We start from the raw sequence: 23,078 nt of genomic DNA on the forward strand, positions 1-23,078 counted from the left end.
TTTCTTTTTGCATTCACACCTTGTTGCATTTTTTCACGCATTGTCTGTTTTGCCAAACAGACTGATGTTTTCGCCTTCTTGTGCCTTTTTCCCCCAACGATGGTCTCCTTCATTACACTTGGTTTCTCCTGTCATTAATGATGCCTTGCATGACATGGAGAGGATGAGTATTCTTTCAGGGGGGTAGCTGATTATACGGCTGCACATGGAAACGGGAGTGGGTGGCAATAAAAGTAGGTGCAACACCCAAGGCATTCTTTCTAACCCACCGCAACCCCAAGGCTTGGCTCCACATCTGCATGGACGCGTGGAGGTCAGTCCTTCATCACATATGGTTCACCCAACACAGTGCCACAGGGTCGTGCCTTCTGGCAAAGCCCCAAACAACGTCGGAAGCACACATTGTACAAGTAGAAGTTACCACCACTGGTGGGAGCTTGCAAGCTAGTCAAGGGCCACCAGCATCTTGAGGTGGTCTGCAGTGTGAACATGGAAGGGGTGGGGCGGGGAAGGTGCCAAAGGCAGAACGTTAACGTCACCAGAAGAGGCCTCGGCTGGACAAGGGACAGAGTTATCACAAGGATGCCCAGGATTACCTGAAGTGGCACCCATAGAGACAACAGGACTCTGCACGCCAATCCTAGAATGGCGAAGGTTTGTACAATTAAACAATAAGGTGATATTGGCTGACATGGCAGCTGGGCAGAGCTTTCACCTCTGAGTCCGAAGGTCGTGGATTCAAGTCCCACTCCAGAGATTTGAGCACAAAAGTTCAGGCTGATAGTCTGGTTCAGAACTGAGCCCTGTCAGAGGCTCCATAGAACATAGAACACTATAGCACAGTACAGGCCCTGCAGCCCACAAGGTTGTGCCGACATTTTATCCTGCTCTAAGATCTATCTAACCCTTCCCTCCCACATAGCCCCCTATTTTTCTATCATTCATATGTCTATCTAAGAGTCTCTTAAATGTCCCTAATGTATCTGCCTCCACTATCTCTGCCGGCAGTGCGTTCCACGTACCCACCACTCTCTGTGTAGGAAAACTTACCCCTGACATCCCCCTTATACCTTCCTCCAATCACCTTAAAATTATGTTCCCTCGTGTTAGCCATTGTCACCCCGAGAAAAAGTCTCTGACTGTCCACTCGATCTATGCCTCTTATCATCTTGTACACCTCTATCAAGTCCCCTCTCATCCTCCTTCTCATCAAAGAGAAAAGCCCTAGCTCGCTCAACCTATCCTCATAAGACATGCTGTCCAATCCGGGCAACATCCTAGTAAATCTCCACTGCATCCTCTCTAAAGCTTCCACATCCTTTCTATAATGAGGCGACCAGAACTGAACACAACACTCCAAGGGTGGTCTGACCAGAGTTCTCTAGAGCTGCAACATCACCTCGCGGCTCTTGAACTCAATACCCTGACTAATGAAGACCAACACTCCATATGCCTTCTTAGCAACTCTATCGACCTGCATGGCAACCTTGAGGGATCTATGGATGTGGACCCCAAGATCCCTCTGTTCCTCCACACTGCTAAGAGCCCTGCCGTTAACCTTGTATTCTGCCTTCGAATTCCATCTCCTGAAGTGTATCACTTTACACTTATCGGGGTTGAACTCCATCTGCCACTTCTCAGCCCAGCTTGGCATCCTATCAATATCCTGTTGTAATCTACAGCAACCTTCTACACTATCCACAACACCACCAACCTTTGTATCATCAGCAAACTTGCGAACCCACCCTTCCACATCCTCATCCAAGTCATTTATAAAAATCACAAAGAGCAGGTGTCCCAGAACAGATCCCTGCGGAACACCACTGGTCACCGACCTCCAGGCAGAATATGCTCCATCTACCACCACCCTCTGTCTTCTATGGGCGAGCCAATTCTGAATCCACACAGCCAAGTTTCCTTGGATCCCATGCCTCCTGACTTTCTGAATGAGCCTTCCATGAGGAACCTTATCAAACGCCTTACTAACATCCATGTACAGCACGTCCACTGCTCGACCTTCTTCAATGTGCTTTGTCACATCCTCAAAGAATTCAATCAGGCTCGTGAGGCACGACCTGCCCCTCACAAAGCCATGCTGACTGTCCCTAATCAGCCTGTGCTTCTCTAAATGCCCATAAATCCTGTCTCTAAAAATCTTCTCCAGTAATTTGCCCACCACTGAAATAAGACTCACTGGTCTGTAATTCCCAGGGTTATCCCTACTTCCTTTCTTGAACAAAGGAACAACATTTGCCACCATCCAATCATCCGGCACTACTCCTGTGGCCAGTGAGGACGCAAAGATTGTCGCCAAAGGCACAGCAATCTCTTCCCTCGCTTCCTGTAATAACCTTGGATGTATCCTGTCCGGTCCTGGTGACTTATCTATCCTGATGTTTTTCAACAGTTCCAGCACATCCTCTTTCCTCACGTCGACATGCCCTAGCGTATCAGCCTGTTGTACGCCATCCTCACAAACGTCAAGGTCTCTCTCTCTCTGGTAAATACCAAAACAAAGTATTCATTAAGGACCTCCCCTACCTCTTCCGACTCCAGGCACATGTTTCCTCTTTTATCCCTGGTCGGTCCTACCCTCGCTCTAGTCATCCTCTTATTCTTCACATACGTGTAGAATGCCTTGGGGTTTTCCTTGATCCTACTCACCAAGGACTTTTCATGCCCCATTCTAGCTCTCCTAAGTCCATTCTTAAGCTCCCTCCTGGCTGCCTTGTAACTCTCCAGAGCCCTGTCTGATCCATGCTTTCTAAACCTTAGGTAAGCTCCTTTCATCCTCTTGACAAGATATTCTACATCTCGTGTCAACCACGGTTCCTTCACTCTACCATCCCTACCCTGCCTCAGTGGGACAAACTTATCCAGAGCCCCATGCAACTATTCCCTAAACAACCTCCACATTTCCGTTGTGCACTTCCCCAAGAACATCTGTTCCCAATTTATGCTCCCAAGTTCCTGCCTAATAGCATCATAATTTCCCCTCCCCCAATTAAATACTTTCCCATATCGTCTGATCCTATCCCTCTCCAAGGCTATGGTAAAGGTCAAGGAGTTATGGTCACTATCTCCAAAATGCTCTCCCATCGAGAGATCTGAAACCTGATCAGGCTCATTGCCTAGTACCAGGTGAAGTATGGCCTCTCCTCTGGTCAGCCTGTCCACATACTGTGTCAGGAACCCTTCCTGTACACACCTAACAAACTCTGCCCCATCTATCCCCTTTACACTAAGGAGGTGCCAAGCAATATTAGGGAAGTTGAAATCACCCGTGATAACAACCCTGTTATTTTTGCACCTCTCCAAAATCTGCCTCCCGATCTGCTCCTCAGCATCTCTGCTGCTATTGGGGGGTCTGTATAATACTCCCAATAGAGTGATCGCTCCCTTTCTGTTTCTGACTTCCACCCACATTGACTCAGTGGACGATCCCTCCAGGACATCCTCCCTTTCTACAGCTGTGACACTGTCCCTGATCAGCAAAGCCACTCCCCCACCTCTTTTACCTCCGCCCCTGTCCCTTGTGAAACACCTAAACCCTGGAATATCCAGCAGCCATTCCTGCCCTTGCGACAGCCAAGTCTCTGTAATGGCCACCACGTCATAGTTCCACGTACTTACCCACGCTCTAAGTTCATCAGCCTTGTTCCTGATACTTCTCGCATTAAAGCAGACACACTTCAGCCCATCCAACTGACTGCAGTTTTGCCCTTTCAACTGCCCATCCTTCCTCACAGTCTTTCTACACTCTGCATTTACTTGTACAGTGAATGAACCAAGCTCTGACCTATCACTCTGATTCCCATCCCCCTGCCAAACTAGTTTAAACCCTCCCCAACAGTTCTAGCAAACCTGCCCACAAGAATATTGGTCCTCCTCCAGTTCAGGTGTAACCTGTCCCTTTTGTACAGGTCATACCTTCCCCAGAAGAGATCCCAATGATCAATAAATCTGAAACCCTGCCCCTTGCACCAATTTCTCAGCTACGCATTCATCTGCCAAATCATCCCATTCTTACTGTCACTGGCATGTGGCACAGGCAGCAATCCAGAGATCGTCTTTCAGATGAGATGACAAACCAAGGCTCCATCTGCTCTGTGAGGGCACTCTTTCGAAGTAGAGCTGAGGAGTTCTTCCTGGTGCCTTGGCCAATATTTATCAGTGAATCAGGTCGTCAGTCATTATCACATTTCTGTTTGTGGGAGCTTGCTGCATGTAGATTAGCTACAGCATTTCCTACATCACAGCAGTGACCGTGTTTCTGAGGCGCTTCACTGGGCGTGAGGCACTCTGGAACATCGCAAGACTTTGAAAGGTGCTGAAGGAACACAAGTGTGTTTTTCTGCATTACAGTGGAGCTGTCACTTATGGAAGAGGTACCCATTGCTTGGCAGTCCTGATGTTTGCGTTTTTGGAAGTGGAATCAACCCTGGCAGATGCCTCTCAGGAGACCCTGGATTCCAGAGCCTCCTTCATAAGACACCCAAACTGCAGAGGAGATTCTGGGGTGTTCAGTATTCCTCTACCCCCAGCACAGAAAACAAGTCTTCCGTGCAACTCAAATATAATTGGCGAAAGAACAACAGACATGTGCGATGCTTGGTCTGTCACCACTCAGAGGGCACATTTATTTCCGAGTTAGTTTATCTTATGTTCGATTAGCCTCATGAGGTGTCCTTTAACAATGATTGCCACTCTCACTTCACCTTCCCCTCATTAACAGCGACTTCCAAACAGAAAGAATCCAAATGACTGCATCGATTTGGTTGGGTGACCTTTTGGGTGAAGACGCCAACTCCACCTGCCCTATATCCTCTTAGCACCTCACATCCCACAGTATCAAAGGGAGGGATATTGCCCTCGTGTTTCTGTTGTGCCATTGTGAATCAATTGCTTTCCATTCTGTAACCTCTGAAACCTCTCTGTTAGCAGAGCACTGCGGATCTAGAAGGGCTGCTGCAATACTGGAAGGGCTGCTGCAATACTGGATTGGTACACTTCCTAGCTAAGTAAGGTCCCAGCTGAACAGTCTGGATGTACTTTTCATGGGCCAGCACTTATTCAACTTGGAGCTCCTCACACAGTACAATCTGGCCATAGAGCTTGCCAGGAGAGACAGGCTGGAAGCGTGAGCCAACATGCAGCCCTTTCCTGTCAGCCGTAAATCTGGAGCATGTATAATCCACCCCAGCACAAACACAGTCAGTTGAATTTACTAAATTCAGTTGCGCTCGTTTTCTGGGCTGAGATTTGTTTCTTTTTCCTCCTTTGATATCTTGATCCCTACGGTTCTGGCTCTCAAACCTTTCTGCATGAAGTCCATCTGTAAGTACCGACTGCCCCCATCCCACACAACCATGCTTACTAATTGCTGTGAAGAGTAGTCTAGACAATGCTTATTCATATGGTTTGCAACAAGAGGAACAAATACTGGCATTTTAAGAAACAGAGAATATGATGCTCAGGACCCAGAACAGCTGGGCACCTGCCACCCCTTGGTTCATTGTTTACAATTTGCACCCTAGTGCTCAGATAGATAGCAGCGTGACACCTTGGTACAGCCTGAAAAGTCTGGTAACACCAAACACTTATTTTCTCCTCAGTGGAGAAAGTCATCTTTGCTTTGGCTTTCCTCTTGTCTCTGGCACAGAAGATTTCAACTGAGGAGTATTAATGGGAATTAAAAAAATAGCAGGATGAATACTCGGCTCTGACATATGTGTTGCCCACTTGGCATGGAACATCAATAGATGGCAGCGCAGGCTTGGGGAATTGTGGGCATCACCTTGGATTGGAGGATTATGAACGTCACCAGGGATTGGAGGACCATGGACGTCACCAGGGATTGGAGGACCATGGACCACACCAGGGATTGGAGGACCATGGACATCACCAGGGATTGGAGGACCATGGACCACACCAGGGATTGGAGGAGCGTGGACATCACCAGGGATTGGAAGGTTGTGACCATCACCAATGATTAGAAAATTGTGTGAGTGCCACCAGGGATTGGACAGTTGTGTGAGCATCATTACAGATTGGAGGATTGTGACCATCACTAATGATTAGAGGACTGTGTGAGCATCACCAGGGATTGGAGCATTGTGAGCATCACCAGAGATTACAAGCACTGCAAATCTCCTGTGCTAACTTTTGCATCTAATGCCCCTTCCGCCATGAGGCCCCCACAGAGTGCCCAGTGCTTTGCTGAGAACAAGGTCTTGAACTACATTTTTGGTGCTGAAGTGTGAATGGAACCCTCCAAACGCTTGTGAGGTTTGATCCCAGTAAACCTGCAGTTCAGAAGTCAGCAGAAGTGGCAGCTGAGGCCCCCCACTCCCCCACCCTGGCCATTTTGCAATTGTAAATATTGGTGATGTCCAGTGAGTGGCTCGGTCTTAGACATGTTCTTCCATCTTGCCTTTACAGGTGAAGTGTTACCATAAGCAATACAAAAACCCGGAACGGGACGTTGTTTTTCGAGTACAGTTCCATACTTGCGCCATCCATGGCACCCAGCTCTGGTTTGGAAAGGATGAACTGGATGATGCTTACGGAGGTCAGTGGGAATTTTCGGGAACAGCAGTATCCCTGTCTGCATTGATCATGCAGCAAACGTGAAATGCTCTCTGTTCAACACTCCCATATGTAGTCCACACCCACTAAAGACCAAATATGTTTTAGGTGGTGGGGTGGGTGGGGGAAATAAATAAAAGCAAGGTTAGGATATTTGCTTTCCCCTTTATGAATATTGTTCCCATTTTCCCATCCTCCTGCTGCATTCCCCAGCCCAAAGAGATCACAGAGCCTTGCTCCCAGGAAATAGTCTTTCAGAGCAATGAACAAGCCTCTTCCAGACCCAATGCTGGGAGATGATTTTGCAGACTTGTCCATCACCCCAGGCAAAACAACCTGTATTGGTTATCTTTTATGGTAAATAGAAGGAAAGACCAGGGAGTACAGATTCATAGTGATGAACAGAGAGATGTGAGCAGTTTTTTTAAAATAGAGAATGATGAGTATCTGGAACTGGCTGCCTGTGAAAGTGGGGTGGAGGGGTGTTGAGAGTAGAGTCACTCAGTGCTTTCAAAAGGGAATTTGATAGGCACCTGTGAGAGAAAATTTGCAGGGCTGTGGGAAAAGAGCAGAGCGCTAGGTCTGAATAGATTGTTCTACAGGAGGCCTGCAGATGGGCCAAATGTCCACCTTTTGTGCTGTATTGATTCTGCGATTCTCTGGTGAGCAAGTCCCTTGGTTCCAGGAGCTGCACTATTCTAAACAGGGTCCAACTAGCTCTCCCACTAATAGCTGTTGTATTTACTAACAATACAATGGGCACTGCTGTTTAAAGTAGTTCCTTGCACATGAAGCAGTTTGACACACTGCAGTTGCTTTAAAACTGCAGGCTGTCATGGCAAGTGTTTACAAGGGAAGTGCTGTATTGTCAGAGGTGCCACTCGGAGTATCAGGTACTTAAACAAGCTTTTGACTATCTCTTCTCTCAGGGGCCGATTAATATCCAAGGCTTTTATTCAAACAAGAGTGAGGCATTCTCCTGGTGTCATGGCCAACACTCCTCTCCCAACCCACAGCAACAAAAAAAATTAACTGTTCATCTACCTCATTGCTATGGGGTTCTTGCCGTGCGCAGAATGGCCGCTGCATTTGCCTGCGTAATAACTGCTACTGCATTTCAAGTAACTCAGTACATAAGGCGCTAAATGTTGTGATGCTGCGCTATATAAATGCAAGCTATCTCAAAGTGGTATCTTTACTCTCTAGCGATAGCGATTGAGGCCCTGACCATGAGTCTCGGTGTCATCCTTGCACGAGTCTGGTAATGTTTCAGCACAGCTGCTTCAGAAAGGGAGTGGGCCAGGGTGGCGCAATTAAAATGGTGGAGGATTCCCCTGCTGGACTGGAATAGCATAAAGAAAGTGACCCTGTAGAGATGATTATCAAAATGAACATCAGCTGCAGCAACTTACATATCATAAGTTAGAGAGTGTGGATCACATCTGATTTTAAACTCACAAATATCACAACTGTATTTTGTAAAATAATGTCTCCAGTGACTGGGCAGTGTGTGGTACTCCTGCAGATCTCTAAATTCTTTTTCTGAATGTCTTAAAAACTTAAGTGTTGGATCACCACATGTTAGAAATTTGTCTTGGGGCATGGTTTTAAAAAAGGATGGCGTCATTTCAGTTCCCCCGATGTACAAAATGCCCAATGTTTAATGCTTTAGAGGGAATTAAGTATGAGCTCATGTGTATCACTGGGGAGAGGGCACCTGAGGCAAATTTTTACCTTACTAGGGTTTACTGACCTGAATTTAATATAATGGGGACCTGACTACTGCAGAATGTAGCCCATTGGGCCTTGGAACAAAAATTCGACTTTGTTAGCTGGCGTTAACCACCACCATGCAAGGGTTATAGCTGCCCACATTCAGCTTACAACACAACTGGTTTCTTTGAAGTTAGCAGATTCAAATATGCAGAGGCGACTACAACCCACAGCTGAGGCTCTCGTGAACGGTTAGCACCAGTTACCCAAGTCGAATTTCTCCCCCTTACAGTCTGAACCTCTGAGCACCGGATCTGCAAATTAAATATTTGGTGAGAAGCATTTGCCATGTTTTGACAGTCAAGAAAGCACAAGGTGCAACGAAAAGCAGGAGTCTATCAGGATTGGTTGATAGTGAGAGCCCTGAGCACTAGAAGCACATGGAAGCTTCACTGGCTGAAGGATGCCATGATTCACAACTGGTGCTGACTGTTGATATGCTCTCTTCCTAGATGACAGGTTCCCACGAGATGCCATGGTGGAGTTCATTTTCTCTTCCGGTCCGGAAAAAATCAAAGGTAAGAAATTGAGTAACATTGAGAGATTTGAGGTGAGATGAAGATTTTGCAAATAAAAAGTTAAAAATCTGTGCACACTGGAAAAGTAACTGAAAGCAATTGCACTGAAGGTCTGTCAGCATCCAGGCAGAGAAAAACAGATTAATGCATCAGACAGAAACCTTGGCCAGAGTTCGGTTAGATGCTGGGTCACTGACAGATCTTTTCAGTGAGCTGTATGTTTCTCAGTTAACAGCGAAACTGTGTGAGTAGTTGGATCTAATTGTGTGCATGTTGACCTCAGAGTACAACTTACTCAACAGAGACCTATTGTACAAAGTAAGATTTAATTATTAACAGAGCTTTGCTGCACACAATAAGGTCTGACTGTTAATAGAAATCTATTTGCACACAATTAGATCTGACTATTCTGATGAAAGATTGTTGACCTGAAGCGTTAATTCAATTCCTCTCACCACAGATGCTGCCTGACCTGCAGCATTTTCCGTTTTTATTTCAGAGCTCTGTTAGTATTTGGATCTTATTGTGTGAAATAGATCTGTTAACCATTAGATCCTACTGTGCATAAATAGATTCTTCTTGCAGTTAGAGCTTATTGTGTGCAATTAGATCTCTGCTAATGCATATTATGTTCAAGGTCTCTGTAGTTAGATCCGATTCTGGGTGAGGAGATATCTGTCAGCTAGCAGAGTTTACAAGGAAATAATAATACCAGTTCTCAATTCTTCTCTTTCCAACTGCAGAGGGAGAACACTTAAAGAATGACTCAACAGTGACTGTGGATTACAACACCTCTGATCCAACAGTTAGATGGGATTCCTACGAGAACTTCAACCTTCACCATGAGGATGGCTTGGAAGGTATTGGAATGGAATTCGGAACTCTGTTTTGCTCATTTATGGTGTTGCTGGTGAGGCAAGCATTTATGGTCCATCCCTAATTGCCCCTCAGATGACACTGAGCCATCTTCTTGCAGTCCAGATTATTTTATCTTTATCATGTTGCTGTTTGTGGGTGTTTGCTGTACTCAAGTTTCCTAGTTCACAATAGTGGCTGCATTTCAAACGTACTTCATTCACTCTAAAGTGCTTTGGGATATTCTGAAAGAGACACAAAAGGCACTTTATAAATTCAACTCTTTCCTTTCTTTAAGAAGATTGAGCAGTGGTCTAATTGAAACATAAAAAATTTCATTTGGGGCTTGATAGAGTAGATGCTTGCCCCAGGCGGAACATCTAGAACTAGAAGGCGCAGTCTCAGGAATCCTAACATGTTGGCTATTTTGGACAGGGATGAGGAGGAATTCTCTCAGGGATTCACAAATATTTGGAATTCTCCCCCAGTGAGCTGTGGAGACTGAGCCATTGAGAATACTCAAGAGGAAGATCAATAGATTTTTCGACAGTGGGGGAATCAAGGGATGTGGGGATCAGGCAGGGAAGTGGATTTGAACCACATCAGCAGTGATCTTCTTCAATGTAGAGCAGGCTTGCGGGCTGAATAAGAACATAAAAACAGAACAGGAGGAGGCCATTTGATCCATCAAACCTGTTCCACCAATGAATACAGTCGGAGTTAATCCTGTGCCTCAAGACCACTGTCCCACCTGAGTCTCATATCCTTCAGTTTTCAAAAATCTGTGAATTGGAGCCTTGAATATTTCCAAGCACTGAACACCCACATCCATCTGCGGAGACAATTCCAGTCCTCTAAATGAAGAAATTTCACATTATCTGAGTTGTAAATGGCTGACTCCTTATCCCGAGACTGTGCCCCTTATTCTAGACTCTCTAGCCTGGAGGAAAGCAACCTCTCACCCACTCCATTGTCAGTCCCTCTCTGAATCTTGTCTATAACAATGAGTTCAACTCTCAGACTCTAGTGAATATCTCCTAATAAGACTGCCATCTCAACCCAGGGTGTGAAGTAATTCCAGGGCATACACATCCTACTTCTGTTCTTTATGTAAGAAAAAAGGATTTGCATTTATATTGCCTCTTTTGTGGCCTCGGGTTATTCCAGTGAGGTACTTCTGAAGCTTCTGAGAGGGCAGGCAGACTCTGTCTTTAACATTTCACCTTTCAACAGTGCAGCATTCCCTCAGTTCTGCACTAGAACATCAGCCTAGATTTTATACTGCAGTGTCTGGAGTGGGAATTGAACCCAGAACTTCCTGACTCGATGCAAGACTGCTGCTCAATGAGTCACAGGATGATGAGGGAATACATCGAATTTTGTAAAGTTAGCAGCAGGTACAAGGGCTGTCCATGTGTCCCTGTTGCTAAGGGTCTTCAGCTGGGAAGTGGGAACTGAATTTTAATTAGCCAGTTTCCCTAATTATTGGAATAATATAGCAGGCAGTCTTAATGCAAATCCTAGATGTTCCCCTCAACCATTAAAGTAACAGCATAAAATGAATATTTTAAAAGAAATGACAAGTCTTATAGACATCAGAACCCTGTGGAGTCTGTCAGCTGATGCAATCTCCCTAAAGCTCAGTTTGTATAAATGGCATCATGCAAATGATTCCAGTGTCTCACACCAGCTTTTTGGGATGTTCTCCCTCCACCAACACCGCCCCCAACACACTCACGCTCACGCTCACACTCACGCTCACACACCCACAGACACACACCTGCTTTCGTCCCCCCTTTTCCTGGACTCGATTATGGCTTTGTGTCGTAATCTGATTGGCACAAGGACCAAATGGGAGGAACAGTGTACAAACAAATGCTGCTACTGCAAAGAATGGCATTGTAGCATGGGTCTAGTCTTATAATCCCTGCACTTCCGAGAGTTCAGTAAGACCACGCATTATCTCAGTGCCTGAGAACAGGCTAATGTTGGAGAGCCAAGGCACCTCTGTAAAAGCTGGTTCATACTCCAAACAATGCAAACAGCTATTTCTATTCTAGGCTACTGATCCATGAAGCTAATAAATCTCAACTATAGGAGTCTAACGCATCCCTCTGCAGGCCATTTAAAGAGGTAGTCTCTCTGCATTAGATGGAGTTGGATATCATTATTTTTTTAATTCACTGACAAGGCCCAACATTTACTGACCATCTCAAATTGCCCTTGAGGAGTTGGTGGTGAGCTACTTCTTGAAACTTTGCTGTCTGTATGGTGAAGGTACTTCCACAGTTGAGGCACACGAAGAGATGCCTGCTAGTATAACCTGTTTTTGAAGTTCACTCTGTCTGAATCCCAAAATGGTATTCAAAAACAAAGGTGTGTGCTCTTCCAGAAGATGATTGGTGTAGTGGAAGTTGCTATTCCCAGAAGGAGCTGGGACAACAAACATAGTAACCTCACTGCAATGCGGCAGTGCCTGGCTAAACGTAGCACTGGGTCCTATTCGGTGGTCCTGCCTGATAAAAAGGCACCATAAGGTGATCTGTAGCTACCATGATCCATCCCTGCCACAGTGCCACCAACCATTTCTGAGGGTCACAGCATATAGTCAGGCAGCCACTGCAGACAGCTGTTTTCACACAGTGTGGGCCATCGATGTCATTGGCAGCCACCATGTGGTACTGACTGGCACAGCCAGCGATGGGAGGCATCAGGTGACTAAATATGGCAGGAAAGGCTTCGAGGGTACTTGATGATCAGCTGGACATGGTAGGCCAAAAGATCTGTTGCTGTGCTCTATGACTGCATGAGGTGCACCCCTCACCCTGAGCAGTTCTTCTTCAGAAACAAACAAATGGGAGTCAGGCACTCATCTGCTACAGTCTGCATCTGCAGACTCATGCCTACAACAGCCACTTGCATTGATATAGCACCTTTAAAGAAGCAAAGCAGCCCAGAGGACCAATAACAAACGAATTTTGACACTGAGCCTCAGGGAGATAGTAGGGATTTATAGAGTTATACAGAGCGGAAACGGGCCTTTCGGCCCAACTCGTCTATTCTGATCAAGATGCCTATCTACGCTGATCCTATTTGCCTACATTTGGCCCATGTCCCTCTAAACCTTTCCTATCCATGTACCTGACCAAGTGTCTTTTAAACATTATAGTTGTACCCACCTCTACCTCTACCACTTCCTCTGACAGCTCGTTCCATATGCCCACTGTGTGAAAAACTTGCCCCTTGGGTCCCCTTTAAATCTTTCCCCTCTCAACTTAAACCTATGCCCTCTAATTTTAGACTCCCCTACCCTGGGGAAAAGACTGTGACCATCTACCCTACCTATGCTCCTCATGATTTCATAAATCTCTATAAGGTCAGCCTCCCTCCCTGCAGGGAGAATAGTCCCAGCCTATCCAATCTCTCCTTATAACTCAAGCCCTCGAGTCCTGGCAACATCCTTGTGAATCTTTTCTGCACCCTCTCTAGCTTTAGATGTTTACAGACTGTGGTGAGAGGGCACAGGATGAGCTGGATTGTTCCTGCACAGAACTGGCAACAACTTGATGGGTCGGCCTTCCTGCGAATTCCACCGAATTGAAGCAAACTTTTTTCTCCAACCATCAGGTCCTCAACATGAGGTCGTATGAAACAGAAGAAAAGTGCCCTCTCAAGCCTGCTCTGCCATTCAGTACCTCAGCTCCACTTTCCTGCCTGTTCCCTGTAAACTTTCACTCTCCCAAAGACCAACAGGCCTTGAATATACTCAATAGCTTGGCCTCCACTGTCCTCTGGAGTACAGAATTCCAAAGACAGTCTGAGAGAAGGTCAATTCCTTGGACCCATCACCATCCCTGAGTCATGCAAACCCTAGGGCCCTTGAACTCTAATATCGCTTGGGAAGCTGAACAGAGGTCATAGGAAGACTCAAACAAAAATCTTGTGATCATCACAACAGAATGACTTTACACAAAGCTTCAGACTGTATCCATACAAACCATGGGAGCTGCGAAGATGGTGCGAAAATGCAAGATTAAAAGCTTGCCAGTGTGTGACTGTGGTCAAAGAGAACAGATCTCAAATGCATATATCTCACTGCTGGCTCTACAGATGCAAAGGAGGCACCACAATGTGTTCCGATATCCCAGACACAGCTTCCCAGCTCAACCACCTCAAAGCAGCACTACAGTAGCTCTTCCACATTTTACATTATTAATGACAGGAGGACTGGTTAAAGGACAGTTAAAGAAATGGGTCTTTATCAGGTTGTTGGGTTGGTTACTAGTGGGATATCACAGGGATCAGTGCTGAGCTCGCAATTACTTAAAATTTATGTTTGTGACTTCGATGAGAACATAGGGCAGCACAGTGGTGTGGCTCGTAGAGCTGCTGGCTCACAGTGCCAGTGACCCAGGTTCAATCCTGACCTCCAGTGCTGCCTGTGGGCCCATACGGACGGTGAGAAAAAGTTTGGTCACGGAGGTCAGTTGTAAGGAATTTCTTAAAGAAGGAGAGGAGGTTTAGAGAGGGAATTTCAGAGCTCAGTGGCCAGGAGGCTGAAGGCGCAGCTGTCAATGGCAGATTAAAATCCAAAGTGAACAAACTTAAGGCTTTCATTGTTGCCACTCTTTGGCTTTGGCTTGATGAGCCTCTCATGTCTTTCCAAAAGTTTGCAGACTTTAAATTTCACTTGCATCTGATTTTTTTGGTTCCCACAATCAGTGTTGACCTCCACAATTGGACCCGTGAGTGGTTGCTTGAAAGAGTTTATCCAAGAAGTGGGACTGTGGTTACCATGCCACCATCATAGCCACAGTACTGAGAACTGCATCAGGTCTTAATCATTCCAGACAGGCACACAAAATCAAGTGCAAATCAGCCCCTTCACTTCAAAGCTTGGTAGAGTCACAAGGTGACTGCACACCTTTAAAGGCGTGTTCACATTTATATTCACTTACCACAAACAGTTGGCTGTCAAAAGATTTGATTAGTCCTTCTCATGGATCCTTATAACTAGGGAGGGATCTCTGAGTGCACATCCACAGATGCCTGAAATTCACAGGACAGCTGATGAAGTAGTTTAAGAAGGCAAGTGGGATACATTTACTTCATTGGTGAGGCACAGAATACAGGACAGAGAGGACATGTTAGAACTGTAGAAGACAACCTGTCTTTGAAGTCTTCTCTGTCTGAATTCCACAGCTAGGGTATTGTGTACAGTTCTGGTCACCACATCATAGGAAGGATGCCATGGCACATAGAGGGGATGCGGAAGAGATTTACCAGGGTGTTGCCAAGGCTGGAGAATTATAGTTCTGAGGAAAGAGTGTCCAGGCCGAGGTTGTTTTCTTTTGAACAAAGGAGACTTGAAGAGAGATTTGATTGAGGTGCATAAAATGGAGAGGCCTTGACAGGGTAAGCAACTATTTCCCTCAACAGAGAGGTCAGTTGCTAGAGGGCCTAGATCTAAGGCGATTCGTAGATGGATTAGATGGCTGATGAGGAAAAGGTCTTTCACTCAATGAGTGGTGGCTGTCTGAGAGGGAATGAAGGCATAAACCCATTTTTAAAAAATCTGAATGAGCACAAAGAGCCATAACCAGCAAAGCCATGGACCGAGAACTGGGTAGTGAGAGTGACCTAAAGTCCATTTCAGGGTAGCACAGAAATGAGCAAAATTACCTCCTTCTGTGCTGTAAATTTCTATCATTTTGACTATCGTTCTTTTTGGTTCTTTTTGTGCTCATCCAGTTGCGGCGTGAATGCTTCCCATTTTGAGTGTATCAAGCGCCGCCAACACCTTTCACATCAGAGTAAAACTCACACTGCTTCATCCCACTTTCAGAATAGCACACTGACTTCCAGGATGTAGTGTAGTGGCTCACACACCAAGCCACCTGTCTGGGTGAGATTGGAGACAGGTTCTTTTTTCCCAAAGGGCCTGTGCTGACTATAGGGCTGATTGAGCTATCCAGATACGGAGACTTTTGATCATGTTGGTTTGGGCTGGATTCAGATTCAAGTGAAAGGAGTATGTCCAACCCACAGCATCAGCAGGTCCTCGATCATGTTATTACAGACCACTTCAAGCAAACATTTTCCTTCCTCCCAGCAGTAGCTTCATTGTGAGTCAAACCACTGATTAAAGGAAAATATATCTACATTCCTGGTGCCTACACATCTGTGTTAACAAGGACTGAATATAACAGCAGCCAAGAATCACATCCAGAAGTTACAGTCGACATCTACACACATACTGATTGAAATCCAGTCCTTAAATCCACTTGTCAATGCATCAAATCCAAACTAGTAGCCCAAATTGGATTGATGTCACCCATGGCTCAGTGGGCAGCATTCTCATCTCTTGATGATGGGTTCAAGTCCCACTCCAGAGACTTGAGCACAGGAATGCAGGCTGACACTTAGTGCGGTACTGAGCAGGGTGGTGTTCTGGAGGTGCTACGGTTTGGATGCAGAGGTGGGGAGAAAGGGACACCATCCCCCTGTTTTCTAAAAGAATGACATGTATGTGTCAGCACACTTTTGCTCCTTAGCACTGAGGAAATTCTCATGCATCCCCCCAAAAGCCACTCCATTAAATGCCCCTGTTTGAATAAGATGTTAGCCCGAGACTCTGTCAGCCTGTCAGGTTGAGGTAAAAGATCTAGTGGTGAAATTTTGAAGAAGATTGAGGATCTTTTTCCTCAGAATTCTGAGGTCGATACTTACCCTCAGACGTCACTAAAATTCGTGATCCAGTCATTATCCCATTGATTTTTGTGCACAGTTTGGCTGGCGTGCCCCCTACATTACCACCATGACTGCTCTTTGAAAATATTTCACTGGTGTTTTGCGATGTCCTGATAAAAGGTGTTGTAGGAACACGGGTTCAACCTTTATTTGCTTGACAACTGTAGAGTTTTCAAAGTAAGGTCCAAAATTTCAGTTTTTCTATCAAAACAGGAAATGTGCTTTTGTGACCACAGGGGATGGAGGAATGCATCGGAATATCTTACTGAGTTCCTGAGAGCTAATGAGTTTAGCGGGGGAACAGCTGATGCAGGCTAACAAAATGCCAGAGGTATTTGTTACTGAAGCAGTTGATACATCTCGGAGTGGTATTTTATTTGGTTAGCTTTTAATCCCTCCTCTTTTACTTCATGCTTGGATACTGTTTGATGGCTGCTGACAGCCCTCTGTCCCTGCCCCTCAAGGTGGAACCTTGGCAACGAGTGCCAGCTAATTGATGTCAGAATGAATTTCTCAATTTCACAATATCAGAATGGGAACCCTGGCACCACCCTTTTCCAGACCCTTTATAATATCTTGACAACTGCCCTCCCTTAGATTAGGTTATTCAGGGAGCAAATCTGAAGCCCGGTCCAGATTTACAACCTAATATAGAATAACTGGTGGCAACTCAGAAGTGTAGAGGTATATCGGGATCTTGCAGTGCAAGTCCACAGATCTCTGCAGGTAGCAGTGCAGATAGACAAGAAGGCATACAGTATGCTTGTCTTTATTGGCGGAGACATAGACTAGAGGAGCAGGGAGGGCGTGCTAATAGTTTACAAAACACCGGTTAGACCACAGCTGGAGCAGTGTGTGCGATTCTAGTCACACTACAGGAAGGATGCAATTGCACTAGAGAGGGTGCAGAGGAGCTTTATGAGGATGTTGACAGGGCCAGAGAATTATAGTTATGAGGAGAGGCTGGAGGTTCTTTTAATAAAAACAAAGGAGACTGAGGGGAGATTTAATTGAGGTGTATGTACTTTGACAGGGTAAACTATTTCCCTCAGCAGAGAGAATGATAATGGGGGTGGAGGGGTGGTGGTGGTGGGAGGGAGGGAGGAATGGATTTAAAGTGATATGTGGAAGCATTAAAGAGAGTTGAGGGAATTGTTGTCATCTAAGGTGTGGAGGGAGTCTGGAACTCACTGCTGGAAAAGGTGATGGGGCAGAAACCTTGCCACGTTTGAAAAGTACCTGAATGAGCACTTTATTTGCTGTAATAAGGTGAGTTGGCAACTGGGATCAGGCTGGATAGCTCCTTTTTATTTGGCAAGGACGCAATAGGCTGAATAACTTCACCCGATGCCATAAATGACTATGGCTACACAATTCATTTGGGGAAATCACTGCATTTTTATTGAAATATGTAAATTTTCATATTTAAATTTTGGAAATCAAATAAACTTAAATCATTGTTTAGAGTTTGAGAAGATCAGATTTAGCAAACCGTGAGGAATGGGGCAAGGTGTTCCTCAAGGTGATCCTCTCAGTCAGAATTCTCCAAATTCCTTCCTGCCTGCACTGCCCGTTTATGGCCAGTCCTATTTCAGGCAGCATGCTAATGATTTTAACAACCATATATATTTTAAATAAATGTAGTATTTGTACATTTGGATTATAAATGCTGCCACAGATCTAACATTAAAGCTTTCTTTTTGTAAGAAGTACCTCACACACGAGGGCCACTAGATGGAAGCCTGTACGCTAAAGTGAAGAAGAGGAGTCCGAGCACTGGTACAGCCAACGGAAGTCCGTTAAGTGTCACGTCTGTTCACTGTGGCCACACCTTGTCTGTCAGCACAGATTCTGGCCACTCCACTGCTTCAGTTAAGACAGAGGACCACAGTGTTAGCATGAAGCAAGCTCCCTCGCAAGTAGAGAAGGAGCAGCTAGATCGCCTGCTCAGTGGGTTTGGCGTGGGCGCAGTGAAGAATGTGCACAATGCGATGTCCCAACCAGGGGTGGCTTCACAGAGCCGCTCCAATGGCCGATCTGGCTCCAATGAAAGGGAGACGGACATACTGGATGATGAAGACATGTGTGAGATGAATAGGTTCGCCACTTTGCCGAGAAACATGCATCATGGTGCCCATCCTTATAATTTCAAGGTTAGCCATCACTCGCCAGAGCACAGAATACCTGGTTATGGCCATAGTCCTGAAGGAATACGAACTGATGTCTACTGCAGGCCTGATGGGACACTGGAAAGAAGACGACCCACGTTTGAGAGAAGTGCGGGGCCAATGAGCGACGTTGGGGTGGAGGGCAGGCTGCATGATTCTTACGAGCATGTGAAAGGCATAGACCCCATTCAGCACCAGGCAGCAATGTTGGAGAGGGTGAACTACCAACGGCCGCGCAATGATGTACTCCAAGTCTACCCACCCATGTTTCATCAGTATACCTGCTCAGAGAGAATGCCTCCTGGTCTAATCCATCGAATGAGACACAGGGACGATGCCCAGAGAGATCACGACATAAAGGCAAATAGGAACCGGCTAATTGATTATCACCAGTTAGAAGGCATTTTGGATGGACAGCATGTACAGTTTCTTGAGCGTGATCCTCCAGAAATTATGTCTCACAATTGTGGCTGTCGTAACTGTTCCTTAAAGATGTCAGAGGAAGAGGTGGAGAGGTCTGCAGCGGCGTTTAATGCCATTAAGTTGGACCACGACTCTTTGTACCAGCACCCTTGTCCTCCTGACCTAGACATGTGGCAGCATGAAAACCTGAAGCCACATCTGCTAAGCCACCCTATCAGAAATGGACAGGCACCCCAACCAGTTCCTCTACTGATGCCTGCACACTCATACAGCCAGTACCCAAGAGGACATGGATGCACCTCATTTGGTTATAACCATGCCCATGCAAATATGCCGATGCCAACCCCAATGGCACACACATACTCCACTCCGATTTCACCAGTTCCTCATGGGCAACTTCAGAGAAGCATGGAAGGGTCTCCTGAATCACATGTTCCTTATGGCAGGTACCCAGAGCTGAAGTACAGCCCAGATTACCAACAACATTCACACTGCAGTTGTCCATATGACCATTACCAAGAACAGCACTGTGCCAACAGAAGCTGTGAAGTCTACCCAGACAGTCCACTCATGTCATCCTCAGTGCTGGGGCCGTGTGCTCAGAGCCCACAAGGGCCTCCTTCTGTGTCGCCAGTGAGCCCGAGTGTATCCCGGGTTTTGTCCAGGAACCCAAGTGCTTGTGATCGAGTAGCAAGACTGACCGATGAAGGTCCACAAAGCCCAGAAGCTGCTCTCTCACCCCAACTGCCTGGTAAGTCAAGCTCAGTGTAAGTTGTGTCCTTTTCCTTACTGTCATGGGTCATTGTGTAATTAGAGGTGCTTTTTTCAGGCTTCTCAAGAACCCCTGACTAACAAACAGACTCTAAATCAATCAGGAATTTCTCACAATTAATGCTTAAGATTGTTTATGGACACTTGAATGTTTGTGGACCTCTTTTCATTGTAATTGACTGGCAGGGTGCAAATATAATTGTGAGGGTCACCAAGTATGTTCCACTTAACATGAGAGCAATCTCAACCTCAACCTAACAACCTCACCTCAGCTCCTGCCCTTGACAGATCCCTCAATCCTTCTACCTCCAGAAAGACATCCAGGTGCCTCTTGAGTCTATTTATATTTTACTCCAGTGGGCCTCCCTGTTAACTTTCTCTTCTAATCTGTTACCCTCTCCATTTGTCCTCCTGACTTCTGCTTTTTGGAAAGAACCTTTAAAAAGTTGAACAGGCATTGATGAAAAATAAACTTGAGATGTCCTCATTGCTAACTGATGTCCACTGGTATTTAAATGCTTCACCAAGACTAAACTATATGTTCAATTAACTTTTATGAGTCTCTCTCATGATCTTAAAAAATCAAGTCATCTTGTCGCAAAGAGGGAAGCCTTTCCTTAATCTAACCTTCTAGGTCAGATTCCAGATACTTCAGTTAATTAGTCCTGTCTCCATTATTGAGATCCATGGAAATTTCCCCTTTGGCTACTGCATGTTTCAATGGGGACATTGCAACTCCTTGCTATGGTGGTGGAATTGACGACAACAATTTAACAAAGTAATGTCAGAAGCCATGGGACAATTACATTATTCTCCTTTCCCTGACCGTTGAAGTCTACCTTGCTGAATAAATGGAAAAAGCAAGAGAAATTATTGCAACCTGTTTGATTTAAGCCACTCTTACTTAAGGACCTTACCCAAGCACAGTCAAGGTTTATGGACTTAAACTTTAACAAGCCTTATCTATATCTTGTAAAAATATTGGCTGGGGCGGGGGGCACATTTCCTATTTCCAAACCACGTTTCCTTCTCTCATTGATTTTGCATCAATGTTCGTGTTTTGCTTTGTCAACAGTCCTCATTTATTTTTGCTAAGCTGTGGATTCTGCCCACTAGGTGTCTCCATTGAGCAACTTTCCCAAATGGTGTGCATACCATGGGCAACATTACTGGCAGTACTCTCAGTGACCATCATACTTCCGTAGCACAAAGGTTGCTCCCAATCATTGAGATTCTTCTGGATACAATTGTTGGGGGCATGGGAACGGGAGTAGGCCATTCAGCCCCTCAAGCCTATTCTACTATTCTCAGAGATCAAGGCGATCTGTGACCCAACTCCATATGGTACCTGTGCCCCATTTCTCTTGCTACCATTGTGTGGCAAAAGTCTATTTATTTTAAAATTAACAACTGATTCAGCACTAATTATTTTTTGCAGAGCAGAGTTCCAAATACCTCCAACCTTCTGCATGTAGGAGTGTTTCCTGACTTCACTCTTGAAACCCTGGCTTTAATTTTTGATTCTGCCCCCTGGTTCCAGACTCCCTGACCACTGGAAATTGTTTCTCGCAAATTACCCTGAATATATTTAAAGCTTCAATCAAACTACTCCATAAACTTTTAAATTCCAGAGAATACAAACCTAGTTTGTGGGATCTTATCTTGTAATTTAACCCTTGGAATACAGTTATTATCCTGATAAATCTACACTGGATTCCCTCCAAGGCCAATATGTCGCACCCAAAATGTGTTTTACCCTCTGCATCTGTACGTGAGTTGTAGTCAGTGACTGAGATGTGTAGTCAAAAAGGTGAGATTAGCTGAAAGCAGTTAATTACCATTCCCCTGGATACCATATTACTACTGCCATGGACTAGCTTTAACTACACCACTTGTTTTTAAGGAGTTGTTACCTTGATGAACCTCTAAGCCATTTCTTTGGAAGTGTCACCATCCTCAGGGCAGGCTGGTAGAGGGAAAAGAAAAAGAATTCACTAGCCCATCTCAAACAGTTCAACAGAACAGGCAATGTCTTAAAGGTTATAGTGAAGTTATGGAGAAAATCTTAGAGTTAACCAGGAATAGAGGGGGTAAAGCAGAATAGCATGACAAAGGGAAAGCACTAAGCACATGTTCCCTTCACTCCTCTGTTAGAAGTCCAATTCCATGCTGATCCAGTAGCCCAGGGAAAAGAAACGTTGGTATATGGCATTCCTGGAGAACTTAGAAACCCCGAGATTCCAAGGCGTCACCACTGTGAAGGAATGGTGATCTGTAGCTCTCCATCCAACATGACCGAAGCATCGACTCCTGGATCCTCAGGCAGCCCTGGACCTAATACTGAAAGGTATGTTCCTTTCTGGCGACATATTTGGAAACCTGATTGAATGTATGGGAGGGCAGAGCGACATTAATCAGCTAGCAGGAAAGACCCAATACCAATAGCCTGCTTTTTCTGTCCTCGCAATGTCAAAATGAAGAGTCGTTTGCCTAGAAATTCATCCCAGCTTAGTAGTGCTAACCGCACTATGTGGCTGCATTGTTGTGTTGCACTCTGCTTCTGAAGTCATTCCATTGACTGTACTGAGCAGGGATGAAATTCTAGACTCACATCTATCATCTACCGCAACCCACTATTTTTCAGAAGATCAAGGATGTGGGGCTCCTCTGTCCTTGCATATGTGAGTAGGATAACGCATAACCACAATCTTATTACACTTCTCCTACTCTTTTCAACTTTGGCAGTGTCCCTTCTTTGCAGTCTTCAGCCTTAACCTAGACCTATCCTTTGAAACGGTGTCAGTGGAGATGGGTTCCCTGATTGGCATCATGGATGCCAATCTGTCAAAGTGCCAGCTCATTTGATGCCAATTATTTTGAATGTGAGCAATACCAGAGATCCAAAGATTGTAGTTAATTGTGAAACCTTTACATTGTAGACGAGATATAGCAAGTTGCACAGCAAATCAGAAGATAGAAAAGAAAAGCTTGCATAGATTTGGTGCAGTGGCACTCAATACCCAGCCCGCATCAGTGAGTGGTGAGCTTCCAATGCTTGCCGCTCCCCTACCTGTGCTCACCTGAAGCAAGTTCCCAAAGGGGACTCCTGATCAAAGAAGTCTAATGCAGCATAAGGTCTTACCTTTGTAAATGACTGGGCAACCCCGCCCCAGAAATGCTTTGATAGGCATTTAAACCAGGTGTATTGACTGTCAGAACTATTGAAAAAATC

General features: G+C 45.4%; 1 protein-coding gene across 14 annotated transcripts in view; it reads left to right on the plus strand.

The window, feature by feature from the left end:
• LOC127567065 (tensin-2-like) overlaps positions 1-23,078 on the plus strand; it is a 190,163-nt gene that overhangs the window by 135,398 nt on the left and 31,687 nt on the right. For 12 of the 14 annotated variants that reach the window (XM_052009740.1, XM_052009741.1, XM_052009746.1 and 9 more), the window contains 5 exons: positions 6,442-6,571; positions 8,814-8,879; positions 9,623-9,739; positions 18,192-19,826; positions 22,001-22,193. In XM_052009740.1, the coding sequence (XP_051865700.1) occupies positions 6,442-6,571; positions 8,814-8,879; positions 9,623-9,739; positions 18,192-19,826; positions 22,001-22,193 (2,141 nt within the window). The remainder of the gene's footprint in view (positions 1-6,441; positions 6,572-8,813; positions 8,880-9,622; positions 9,740-18,191; positions 19,827-22,000; positions 22,194-23,078) is intronic. The other 2 variants (XM_052009743.1, XM_052009745.1) reach the window with 1 other exon arrangement.

This window comes from Pristis pectinata, chromosome X (assembly GCF_009764475.1).
Source record: "Pristis pectinata isolate sPriPec2 chromosome X, sPriPec2.1.pri, whole genome shotgun sequence".
Classification (NCBI taxonomy): domain Eukaryota; kingdom Metazoa; phylum Chordata; class Chondrichthyes; order Rhinopristiformes; family Pristidae; genus Pristis; species Pristis pectinata.